Source organism: Salmo salar, chromosome ssa04 (genome assembly GCF_905237065.1).
Source record: "Salmo salar chromosome ssa04, Ssal_v3.1, whole genome shotgun sequence".
NCBI lineage: Eukaryota > Metazoa > Chordata > Actinopteri > Salmoniformes > Salmonidae > Salmo > Salmo salar.
In genome coordinates, this window is record NC_059445.1 from 6,449,570 (window position 1) to 6,462,943 (window position 13,374).

Below are 13,374 nucleotides of genomic sequence, written 5' to 3' on the forward strand. Positions count from 1 at the left end.
ACCTTGTGTTGAAATAATATGAATATTATATTTTGGAGTGTAAATAGAGGACAGACTACGTCATCGACACTCTCAGAATAGTCCTACTTGTTTGTACTATGTTCACACAGAAACATGAATATCTGTTTTACTCTTGTTTTACTTTTTAAAAGGATTTATGTACATTATTTTTGTGTTTTTCTTTCTCACCTTTTATTATTTTATTTGCTATGCACTTTGAACTGCATTTTTTTAGAAATAACTTTACAAATAAAGTTTGATTTGATCGTTTCTGACCTGCGTATGTGTAGTGGACATGAGTCGGTCATGATTGTTCATAGTAACGTGAGGAGGTAGCAAGCCCTGCATGGGATTTTATGTGGCCCTTTGTCAACAAGGGATTTCGTGGTTTACGTGGTTTACACGTTGGTTTCTACTGCGGCAGACCGGGGTTCATAACCCGCCTGGTACATATTTGACTGTGTTATTGTGTCAGTCCAACACAGGTGGTACAGCATGTGAGCTGTTAACGTTTTCATGAAGAACCCCTCCACTGTATTCTAACTAGACTGTAGCTGCATGAAGAACCCCTCCACTGTATTCTAACTAGACTGTAGCTATATGAAGAACCCCTCCACTGTATTCTAACTAGACTGTAGCTATATGAAGAACCCCTCCACTGTATTCTAACTAGACTGTAGCTATATGAAGAACCCCTCCACTGTATTCTAACTAGACTGTAGTCATATGAAGAACCCCTCCACTGCTATTGCTGCCATGATATCACACAATCAATGTATAAAAGGCTCATGATTTGTTCTGTCTAAAACCCTGAAGAAATCCAAGACACGAAACATGTTGGTTTTGCTTTTAACAATTAAGAAGCTTTCTTATTAACTTCCACTGTCTTCTAAGAGTTGCTGGATCTCCTCTCTGTCACACAATCACTGCCACGAGAGAAAAACATGATAAAATGAAGAATCCGAGGTGAAATCAGGTCAGGTTTAGTCTCTTTATTTGGGTTAGGATAGAAGACGGTGCAGGGTCTGAGTACAAGCTTTTACAGTGACTGTGGCAGAGGTATGCTGCACGTTTCCTTGAATCCTAGAACCCTAGAAGTCTAGAACCCTAGATCCCGTTCCCTCTTCTAGCCACGACAACAGACCCACACACACACACACACACACATCCGTACCCCCGTAGATCAGAGTCAAAGGAGAAGCACTAGTCGTCTCGTTTTGGGCTGAATTTAGGTTTGAAGAGAAACAGGATGGTTGGATGAAAAATAAATTATGCGAGGGGGAAAAAGAGAGAGAGAGAGGGGAATGGAGGGGGCTGAAAATAACAGAGACGGAGAGAGAGAGAAAAAATAGAGAGAATATCTAGCTATCTACCTATCAACCCACCACATCTGGTCTTTGTTGATCTGTGAGTTGTTGTCGTTGTTTATTTACGTCAATAGTCTTAGAATCCATTGTTGTTTCGTGGTGTTGACGTATCTGTCCAATCAGGGCGGCTGTACGCCACCAGTCTTGCATCTCTCAAACAGGTAGAGGGCGCCGTCTCAAGAGGGGGAAAAAACAATGACCTCCCTCCATCCCTCGCTCTCTCCCTCGCTCTAAAAAAATGTATCTAACCGCGGAGAGGATCAACGGGGGATGAGGGGTCGGATGGAGGGATGGAGGGAGCTGTCTATCTTCCTATAGATAGGGTGCTTTCTTCCTGTCCTTTTTAGCCTTCCCCCCTCCTCCTCCTCCTCCTCCTCTACTATGCCCTTCCTCCGTCTCTCCTCCGCTCACTCTCTTTCTCGCCCTCTGGGACCCTCACTTGCTGGACAAGGTGTAGCAGCCATGCTGGTGCCACTGCATGTCGCGGATACGCCTCACAGACTGGAACTGGGGGTGATGGGCGCCGAACTCGTTGAAGTGTTTGTAGTCACCTTTCTCCAGGAGGTACTGGGAACCACGGTATCCAGGGAACTGGTAACCCACCCAGCTGGAAGAAAACAGCAGAGGAGAAGGGGGATGAGTGGAGGGATGGAGGGAGAGAGATAGATGGGGAAGAGAGAGAGAGGAGAAGGGGGAAAGGGGTTTGTGAATGAGAGTTGGAATTGGGGAAGAGAGGGAGAGAGATGGGAGAAAGAGAGAGAGGAGAAGGTGGAAAGGGGTTTGTGAATGAGAGTTGGAATTTGGGAAGAGAGGGAGAGAGATGGGAGAAAGAGAGAGAGGAGAAGGTGGAAAGGGCTGAGTGAATGAGGGCTGGAATGGGGGAAGAGAGGGACATAGATGGGAGAAAGAGAGAGGAGGAAGAAGAGATGAGCAGAGGCTGAGAAAGAAAGATGGAGAGAGAATCAATAGTGTGAGACCGAGAGAGAGGGCAGAAGGGACACAGAGGTAGAGAAATTAACAAAGAAGAGTAAAGTAGAAAAGAAGGCGAGAACCCGAGGGAGAGAACCGACGGAGACAGAGAGAAAAGATGAGAAGCCGACAGCATCAGAGGAACAGGCAGGGGAGTGGGAAGCTGTGAGGGAGAGATATGTCTTGCTAAATAGAGGTATTGATCTGTTTGTCACGTTTTGCCTGTAGTGCCACAGGTACCAGTCTGTCCGTTTGATGTTTCAACCAGAGGGGAACCTGTCTACTCTCTGTGGGCCAAACCCATCTATGAAGGAACTGGACCTATCTCCTCTCTCACTGTGCAGATACACTGGAGAGAGAAAGCTCACATGCACACAGATACATACACACACATGTACATGCACGCACGCATGCAGGAACGAACACACACAAACAAACCGTGCTATATAAAACCCTTTGTTCTGATTCTGAAGAGGCTGTTTAAAACAGGAAAGACATCCTGACATCATTCCTGCTGCATTTCTGAAAGTGAATCATAGATCTTCAGGGATGCGTCCCAAATAGTGCCCTATTCCCTATTTAGTACACTACTTTTGACCAGGGCCCATAGTTCATATGAAGGGAATAGGGTGCCATTTGAGAGGCAGACTAGATTCTATTTGAAGTATGTAGACACAGGAAGCCAGAGGGAAACAGAGAGCCTATATATTAAATGATCTTCTAAATGGAACCCCTCTGACAATTAAAACTATTGTGGAAACTTTCGTCATTCCGAACTATTTTTGGAACAGTTGGTTCCGAATTCTATTATTCACATAGAAACGGTGGAACGACTCAGCCATTTGAAATGAATGAATAATTTGTACAGTAGATTACAAACAATCTAAGGTATCTAGGTTTGGTGATGCCTGGTTTTTTATGTCTTAATGACATCACTGTCTCATCCACTTCCTGCTCTATCGCATCCTATGGCATGTTTGTCTGCGATGTGGGTGTGTCCTGTTGCCGCAGCGAGGACCACTCACGTTCCGCAGCTGACCATGATGCTGCCGACTCTATCGGTGAATCCGTAGGAGAACAGAGAGGGAACATCATCATCCATGATCTCCATCTTACGACCCTTGAACTCTCCAACCTCGAACAGGCAGATCTTGTGCTTCTCAGGGTCCTGAGAGAGAGTGCAGAGGGGAGAGGGGAGAGGGGGAAAGAGGGGGAAAGAGGGGGAAAGAGGGGAGAGAGGTGGGGGAGAGAGAGAGGTGGAGTTAAAAACGAACATAACATAACTAACAGATAACAGGCCAAACTGATCAATTTGGATAAATGAATTGATGGATGGATGGATGGATGGATGGATGAATGGACGAACGAATAAATGAATGAATGAATGAATGAATGAATGAATGAACGAACGGACGAACGAATGAATTAATGGATGGATGGATGGATGGATGGATGGATGAGTAGATGGATGGATGGATGGATGGATGGATGGATGGATGGATGGATGGATGGATGGATGGATGGATGGATGGATGGATGGATGGATGGATGGATGGACAAGTAAATGGAACGTTACATGAGTGGATGGATGGATGGATGGATGGATGGATGGATGGATGGATGGATGGATGGATGGATGGATGGATGGATGGATGGATGGATGGATGGATGGATGGATGGATGGATGGATGGATGAGGAGGTGGATGGATGGACAAATTAATGAATAGATGAATGAATATGGATGGATGGTAAGAGAGATGATTACTAACAGCAGAAATACATGATAATCAGATAAGTGTATGTAAATGTATTCTGGCCAATGACAGAGATGTAGTACTAGGACAGATGGAAGGACAGAGTGATGGGGGGAGACAAAAGTGTGTGACATACCATGCGGACGGGCCTGAAGGACAGCAGGTAGTCGTTCTTCTGACAGTTGCTCCAGGAGTCCCAGCGAGGGTACTCTCCCTTCTCCAGGATGAACATCTCACCACAGAAGTTCATCTGCTCATAACCCACGAAACTGATAGAGGGAGAAAGGGGGAGAGAGAGGGGAGAGAGAGGGGGAGAGAGAGGGAGAGGGGAAGAGGAGGGGTAAGGGAGGGGGCGGAGAGAGGGGGAGAGAGAGGGAGAGGGGAAGATGAGGGGAAAAGGAGGGGGAGGAGAGGGGGAGAGAGAGAGGCAGAAACACATTGAGAACCATGGTTGCAGCAACGTTTGATAGGAATAAATGTTAGTTTGTGTGAGGTTGACGAACAGGTATGGGTGTGTCATAGTAACGTTAGTGTAAGGAAAAGATTTCACTACAAGTGCATGTGGGGATTACAGTGAGGGAAAAAAGTATTTGATCCCCTGCTGATTTTATACATTTGCCCACTGACAAAGAAATGATCAGTCTATAATTTTAATGGTAGGTTTATTTGAACAGTGAGAGACAGAATAACAACAAAGAAATCCAGAAAAACGCATGTCAATAATGTTATAAATTGATTTGCATTTTAATGAGGGAAATAAGTATTTGACCCCCTCTCAATCAGAAAGATTTCTGGCTCCCAGGTGTCTTTTATACAGGTAACGAGCTAAGATTAGGAGCACTCTCTTAAAGGGAGTGCTCCTAATCTCAGTTTGTTACCTGTATAAAAGACACCTGTCCACAGAAGCAATCAATCAATCAATCAGATTCCAAACTCTCCACCATGGCCAAGACCAAAGTGCTCTCCAAGGATGTCAGGGACAAGATTGTAGACATACACAAGGCTGGAATGGGCTACAAGAGCATCGCCAAGCAGCTTGGTGAGAAGGTGACAACAGTTGGTCAAACTGTCAAAATCCCTCTGCCTGGGGCTCCATGCAAGATCTCACCTCGTGATGTTGCAATGATCATGAGAACGGTGAGGAATCAGCCCAGAACTACATGGGAGGATCCTGGGACCATAGTCACCAAGAAAACAATTGGTAACACACTACGCCGTGAAGGACTGAAATCCTGCAGCGCCCGCAAGGTCCCCTGCTCAAGAAAGCACATATACATGCCCGTCTAAAGTTTGCCAATGAACATCTGAATGATTCAGAGGACAACTGGGTGAAAGTGTTGTGGTCAGATGAGACCAAAATGGAGCTCTTTGGCATCAACTCAACTCTCCGTGTTTGAAAGGAGGAGGAATGCTGCCTATGACCCCAAGAACACCACCCCAACCCCAAAAATGGAAGGGGAAAAATTTTTGGGTGTTTTTCTGCTAAGGGGGCAGGACAACTTCACCTCATCAAAGGGACGATGGACAGGGCCATGTACCGTCAAATCTTGGGTGAGAACCTCCTTCCCTCAGCCAGGGCATTGAGAATGGGTCGTGGATGGGTATTCCAGCATGACAAAGACCCAAAACACACGGCGAAGGCAACAAAGGAGTGGCTCAAGAAGAAGCACATTAAGGTCCTGGAGTGGCCTAGCCAGTCTCCAGACCTTAATCCCATAGAAAATCTGTTGGAGGGAGCTGAAGGTTCGAGTTGCCAAACGTCAGCCTCGAAACCTTAATGACTTGGAGAAGATCTGCAAAGAGGAGTGGGACAAAATCCCTCCTGAGATGTGTGCAAACCTGGTGGCCAACTACAAGAAACGTCTGACCTCTGTGATTGCCAACAAGGGTTTTGCCACCAAGTACTAAGTCATGTTTTGCAGAGGGGTCAAATACTTATTTCCCCCATTAAAATGCAAATCATTTTATAACATTTTTGACATGTGTTTTTCTGGATTTTTTTTTTGTTATTCTGTCTCTCACTGTTCAAATAAACCTACCATTAAAATTATAGACTGATCATTTCTTTGTCAGTGGGCAAACGTACAAAATCAGCAGGGGATCAAATACTTTTTTCCCTCACTGTAGGTGTGTGTTGGTGAAACTGAGGTGTGTGTGTGTGACACAAATGAGGTGTGTGTTTGTCGAGGGACAGGCTGGTACTCACGGCCCGCAGTCGACACGCAGGGAGCGAACCCTGTCCATGCCCATGTCACACACATTCATGCACTCATTGGTGATCTCCATACAGCGGCCCTGGAAGTTCTCCTGGTCGAAGACGCACATCTGAGATGAAGGGAGAGAGAGGGGAGAGAGAGGGGGAGAGAGAGGGAGAGAGAGGGAGAGAGAGAGAGAGAGGTAGAGAGAGGGGGGAGGGGAGAGAGAGAGAGCGAGAGAGAGCGAGAGCGAGAGAGAGAGAGAGAGAGAGAGAGAAAGAGGGTGGGAGGGCGGTAAAGGGGGGAGAGAGAGAGGGAGAGAGAGAGGGAGGGAGAGAGGGAGGGAGAGAGAGTGAGAGAGATGTAAAGGACAGAGGGGAGAGGGAGACAGAGAGGGATGGAGGTAGAGGGGGAGAGAGAGGTAGCGAGAGAGAGCGAGCGAGAGAGAGAGAGAGAGAGAGAGGGGAGAAAGAGAAAAGAGATTGGGAAAGAGAGAGAAATTACAGTTTAATTCTCACATCTTTTTCTTTGAGGCTGAACTGTGTAATGTAACAAAACAAACACTTTTTGAATCCCAAATGGTCCCCTATTCCCTATATAGTGCACTAGGGCTCTGGTCAAAAGTAGTGCTCTATATAGGAAGTAGGGGCCATTTTGGACGCAAACACTGTCCTTGTGTGATTCTCTTAGAACGCCTCCACACACACATAGCTATGGCAACTGTGACTTACCACCACAGGCAACTAGAGGCATTGTGTGGAAACAGTGTGTGAGTAGTTACGTACGAGTGTCAAAGTACCAACAATTATATAACATATATGTGTGGCCATCTGCTTTTGTATGCGTACATTATGTGTGTGTGTGTGTGTGTGTGTGTGTGTGTGTGTGTGTGTGTGTGTGTGTGTGTGTGTGTGTGTGTGTGTGTGTGTGTGTGTGTGTGTGTGTGTGTGTGTGTGTGTGTGTGTGTGTGTGTGAAGGCGTGCATATGTGTGTGTGTATATGTGTGCGTGTGTGTATATGCATATGTGTGTGTGTGTGTGTGTGTGTGTGTGTGTGTGTGTGTGTGTGTGTGTGTGTGTGTGTGCGTATATGCATGCATGTGTGTTACCTTGTAGGCGTTCATGCCCATCTCAGATCTCTTCCCCTGGGCGGCCTTGCCGTCGGTCTGGGAAGCAGATTTAGACTTTTCTCCAGACATGATGACTGGAACAAAAACAGAGGGATGACGAAAGGAAAGAAATAAAAGGAGGTAAAGAAAGGTACGAGGGTTCAACACACTGCTGCTAAGTTTAATGCTGTTTAAACTGACACAGCTCATTTACCACTTTATCCCATTGAAGTCTACAACTTTTACCCAAACATGTACTGTGTTCTAGACAGTAGACCGTAGCCCTGCTTTACTCCTTAGCTCCTTAGCAGAGCCTGTAATTGATCAACGGAACACAAAAATATGAGTAGCCATCTTGGATGAGGTTTAACCACATGACCGCTACTGGCCACTTAACATTTTTCCTCGAGTTCCCTTACGATCCAAACATCAGTAAGAACAGAAATGAAGAGTTTGTTGGGGTTTTTTGCCCATGTACAAAGCATGTCCACTTAAAAGTAAATGAATCTCTAATGTAAAATAGTCAACCAGATCTTATAGACAACAAGAACCTATAGATTCATTAGACAATCCTTGTGGAACTAGGTAAAACACGTCAATGAAGGAAAATAAGTTATTTATGTGTTCTTTCTAGTTACTATGATGCCGTTTAGAGTGACCTGTATTTGAATTTGACGTTTGAGATACCTAATCTATCCCTCTCTCATCCCCCATTTTCTCTCATCCCCCATCTCTCTGTATCTCTGTGTGCCCGTCTCTTACCTCTGCTCAGTGTGTGGGTACAGGAGTGGGCTCAGGCGGTCAGTGTGTGAGTGGAGAGGGCCCTCCCGCACCTTTTATATGCTGGCGCCCAGAGAGGGGGGATTAGAGTGACAGAGAGAAACCCGCTGAGCTCACAGCCAGGGAAGAATAGAAATCCCCCCATCATCAAAGAGAGAGAGAGAGAGAGAGAGAGAGAGAGAGAGATGTAAATACTGCATGAGTACAGAGGTATGGTGGTTGGTGATTGAAGTGTTGTCATGATGCACAGATCTGTTTGTGAAGTTCTTAAATGTTATTGATTTATTTATAATTAACCTTTATTTAACTAGGCAAGTCAGTTAAGAACAAATTCTTATTTACAATGACGGCCTACCAAAAGGCAAAAGGCCTCCTGCGGGGACGGGGGCCTGGGATTAAAAATAAATAATAAAAAAAAAATATAGGACAACATTTTGGACCTGTTGTTATCAGAAACATGTTTTCATGGAACACTGTCATTTCCTCCACTATATATTAAGTCCTTATTCCTTCTCATCAGTTTTATACATCTTTGGATATACCGTTTCTGTTTGACTCCCACTGGATAGTCAGGTATCCAACAGACTTAGTTGAAACGTGGTAAATATGGCACCTGGGAATGGAGTAAGGAAACCTGGGCCCATACTCATAAAGCGTGCTGATCTAGGATCAGGTCCCCCGGTCCATCTAATCTTATTTATTATGATCTAACAGGAAAAACTGATCCTAGATTAGCACTACTTTGAGACGCTTTATGAATACAGGCCCAAATCCTAGATCTGAGCTAATGGTTATGATTGGTATTTGTAAATGTATTTATTATGGATCCCCATTAGTTCCTGCCAAGGCAGCAGCTACTCTTCCCGGGGTCCAACAAAATTAAGGCCATTTATACAATTTTAAAAACATTACAATACATTCACAGATTTCTCAACATACTGGAGATGGGGTGAGGACATTTGATCCTAGATCAGTGCTTAGAGGTAACATCTGTTTGGAGAGAGAGATTGGTTGAGAGAGCAGAGATAGAGATAGATGGATCTCATTTGATAAGATTTGATGGATAATAAAAGTGTCTTATGGACATGGAGATACATGTTTGAAAATCATATGGTCTATGGTAGTATGGTAGTATGGTCTATGGTAGTATGGTAGTATGGTAGTATGGTCTATGGTAGTATGGTCTATGGTAGTATGGTAGTATGCCCTATGGTAGTATGGTAGTATGGTAGTATGGTAGTATGGTCTATGGTAGTATGGTAGTATGGTAGTATGGTAGTATGGTCTATGGTAGTATGGTAGTATGGTCTATGGTAGTATGGTCTATGGTCTATGGTAGTATGGTCTATGGTCTATGGTAGTATGGTCTATGGTAGCATGGTCTATGGTAGTATGGTAGTATGGTCTATGGTAGTATGGTCTATGGTCTATGGTAGTATGGTCTATGGTAGTATGGTAGTATGGTCTATGGTAGTATGGTCTATGGTAGTATGGTAGTATGGTCTATGGTAGTATGGTCTATGGTCTATGGTAGTATGGTCTATGGTCTATGGTAGTATGGTCTATGGTAGTATGGTCTATGGTAGTATGGTAGTATGGTAGTATGGTCTATGGTAGTATGGTCTATGGTAGTATGGTAGTATGGTAGTATGGTAGCATGGTCTATGGTAGTATGGTCTATGGTCTATGGTAGTATGGTCTATGGTCTATGGTAGTATGGTCTATGGTAGCATGGTCTATGGTAGTATGGTAGTATGGTCTATGGTAGTATGGTCTATGGTCTATGGTAGTATGGTCTATGGTCTATGGTAGTATGGTCTATGGTAGTATGGTAGTATGGTCTATGGTCTATGGTAGTATGGTCTATGGTAGTATGGTCTATGGTAGTATGGTAGTATGGTAGTATGGTCTATGGTAGTATGGTAGTATGGTAGTATGGTCTATGGTCTATGGTAGTATGGTCTATGGTAGTATGGTCTATGGTCTATGGTAGTATGGTCTATGGTCTATGGTAGTATGGTCTATGGTAGTATGGTCTATGGTAGTATGGTAGTATGGTCTATGGTCTATGGTAGTATGGTCTATGGTCTATGGTAGTATGGTCTATGGTAGTATGGTCTATGGTAGTATGGTCTATGGTCTATGGTAGTATGGTCTATGGTAGTATGGTCTATGGTAGTATGGTAGTATGGTGTATGGTAGTATGGTAGTATGGTCTATGGTAGTATGGTCTATGGTAGTATGGTCTATGGTAGTATGGTCTATGGTAGTATGGTAGTATGGTCTATGGTAGTATGGTAGTATGGTCTATGGTAGTATGGTAGTATGGTCTATGGTAGTATGGTCTATGGTAGTATGGTCTATGGTAGTATGGTAGTATGGTCTATGGTAGTATGGTCTATGGTAGTATGGTCTATGGTAGTATGGTCTATGGTAGTATGGTAGCATGGCCTATGGTAGTATGGTAGTATGGTCTATGGTAGTATGGTAGTATGGTCTATGGTAGTATGCTCTATGGTATTATGGTCTATGGTAGTATGGTAGTATGGTAGTATGGTCTATGGTAGTATGGTCTATGGTAGTATGGTAGTATGGTAGTATGGTAGTATGGTCTATGGTAGTATGGTAGTATGGTCTATGGTAGTATGCTCTATGGTAGTATGGTCTATGGTAGTATGGTCTATGGTAGTATGCTCTATGGTCTATGGTCTATGGTAGTATGGTCTATGGTAGTATGGTAGTATGGTCTATGGTAGTATGGTAGTATGGTCTATGGTAGTATGCTCTATGGTATTATGGTCTATGGTAGAATGGTAGTATGGTAGTATGGTCTATGGTAGTATGGTAGCATGCTCTATGGTAGTATGGTCTATGGTAGTATGGTCTATGGTCTATGGTAGTATGGTCTATGGTAGTATGGTCTATGGTAGTATGGTAGTATGGTCTATGGTAGTATGGTAGTATGGTCTATGGTAGTATGGTCTATGGTAGTATGGTCTATGGTAGTATGGTCTATGGTAGTATGGTAATATGGTAGTATGGTCTATGGTAGTATGGTCTATGGTAGTATGGTAATATGGTAGTATGGTCTAGGGTAGTATGGTAGTATGGTCTATGGTAGTATGGTAGTATGGTCTATGGTAGTATGGTAGTATGGTCTATGGTAGTATGGTCTATGGTAGTATGGTCTATGGTAGTATGGTAGTATGGTCTATGGTAGTATGGTAGTATGGTCTATCGTAGTATGGTCTATGGTAGTATGGTCTATGGTAGTATGGTAATATGGTAGTATGCTCTATGATAGTATGGTCTATGGTAGTATGGTCTATGGTCTATGGTAGTATGGTCTATGGTAGTATGGTCTATGGTAGTATGGTCTATGGTAGTATGGTCTATGGTAGTATGGTAGTATGGTCTATGGTAGTATGGTCTATGGTAGTATGGTCTATGGTAGTATGGTCTATGGTAGTATGGTAGTATGGTCTATGGTAGTATGGTAGTATGGTCTATGGTAGTATGGTAGTATGGTCTACGGTAGTATGGTAGTATGGTCTATGGTAGTATGGTCTATGGTAGTATGGTAGTATGGTCTATCGTAGTATGGTCTATGGTAGTATGGTCTATGGTAGTATGGTAGTATGGTAGTATGGTCTATGGTAGTATGGTAATATGGTAGTATGGTCTATGGTAGTATGGTAGTATGGTCTATGGTCTATGGTAGTATGGCCTATGGTAGTATGGTAGTATGGTCTATGGAAGTATGGTAGTATGGTCTATGGTAGTATGCTCTATGGTATTATGGTCTATTAGTATGGTAGTATGGTAGTATGGTCTATGGTAGTATGGTCTATGGTAGTATGGTAGTATGGTCTATGGTAGTATGGTAGTATGGTAGTATGGTCTATGGTAGTATGGTAGTATGCTCTATGGTAGTCCCCCTGTTATTTTGTCATCGTAGCTACACCAACAACAACATCATGTGAATATACCTCACCAAAAGTAGGCCTACTATCTATAATGGGGGTGTAGAAGTCACTTTACCTACACTAAGGGGCCATTTCTGAGAATCCAGGAAGAATATGCTGACAAAAACAACAGCTGAAAAGCTACATTGTTATGTTCTAACACTAAATATTTAATTCCAACATATTCTAAACCTCATTTTAACCCTGATCTTCATCCACACAACATAAATCATCTCACTGCCCAAGTAGCATCGCCAGTAAATGTACAGTTATTGAGTGAATTGTCATCTCACCAACATGGAAATGTTCATGTTAAATTGATTGTCTTTTTACATTCGATAAAACAATGTAATGACACATTATCAAGTAGCAGGCCTCATGTTAGACACCGCTGAACTATACCAACATGCCAAATATACAAAATACTTCACGACTCTGTGACATGGAGTAGGACCAATTAGACCCTAAATGCTGATCTAAGGTCAGTTTATATGATTTCCCTCCTAATGATACAGCTTAGAATATGGAGAGGGTAAGCTGATCCTAGATCTGTGCCTAGAGACAGTTATCTGAATCCTAAATGGCACCCTGTTCCCTATTTTAGTGCACTATTTTTGACCAGAAGCCCATAGGAAATAGGGTGCCATTTGGGACATGATCCCAGTTTCCACCTAATACCGGAGGTTCATGGTGTGTACAGTAGCCATTTTGGATCTGTGCACTCATCACTTCTGAACAGTAGTATGTCTGGATGGGAGGAGTCTTTGGGGCCATTGAACAGGGGGCCGAGTTCAGTGCGATGCCACACAACAGAATGTTCAGATAGATATGTATCATGTAGAACAGTTGCATAGAATAGGGATTAGGGCAGTGGTTCCCAAACTTGGGGGTCAGGACTCCATGTGGGATCCCTTAGAATTGAAATGGGGTTCCCTGAGAAAATCTGTAATCTCATCAAACAAATGAACACTTTTTCCCTCTTTAAATGGGTATAGAACCTATTATTGTCAACTAACAGCCTTTTACACTATTAGAATACGCTTTCATGTCATTATTATGTGTTGGGCCAGGCTGCAGGACCTAACATTGAGTGAATATGATCCATAGAGATGGAAAGAGGTCTCATCTTTGTATCTATGCCATTATGGCGTCTGTGATAGCATGGGCTCCGCCATTGAGGCTATCTCCATTGTAAATAGTCAGTTTTCTACTTTTGTGTTTGATAAAACTGTCAA

The 13,374-nt window shown here is 43.4% G+C and overlaps 1 protein-coding gene across 1 annotated transcript; it reads right to left on the reverse strand.

Moving 5' to 3' along the window:
* Nucleotides 1-977: 977 nt before the first annotated feature.
* Nucleotides 978-8,293, reverse strand: LOC106583984 (beta-crystallin B1-like). The gene is made up of 6 exons (XM_045716380.1): nt 8,157-8,293; nt 7,395-7,489; nt 6,298-6,416; nt 4,228-4,360; nt 3,362-3,504; nt 978-1,974 (listed from the first exon to the last, which is right to left on the reverse strand). The coding sequence occupies exons 2-6, from the start codon at nt 7,482-7,484 to the stop codon at nt 1,803-1,805; spliced, it is 657 nt and encodes a 218-aa protein (XP_045572336.1). The 5' UTR covers nt 7,485-7,489; nt 8,157-8,293; the 3' UTR covers nt 978-1,802.
* Between the last annotated feature and the right edge of the window lie 5,081 nt (nt 8,294-13,374).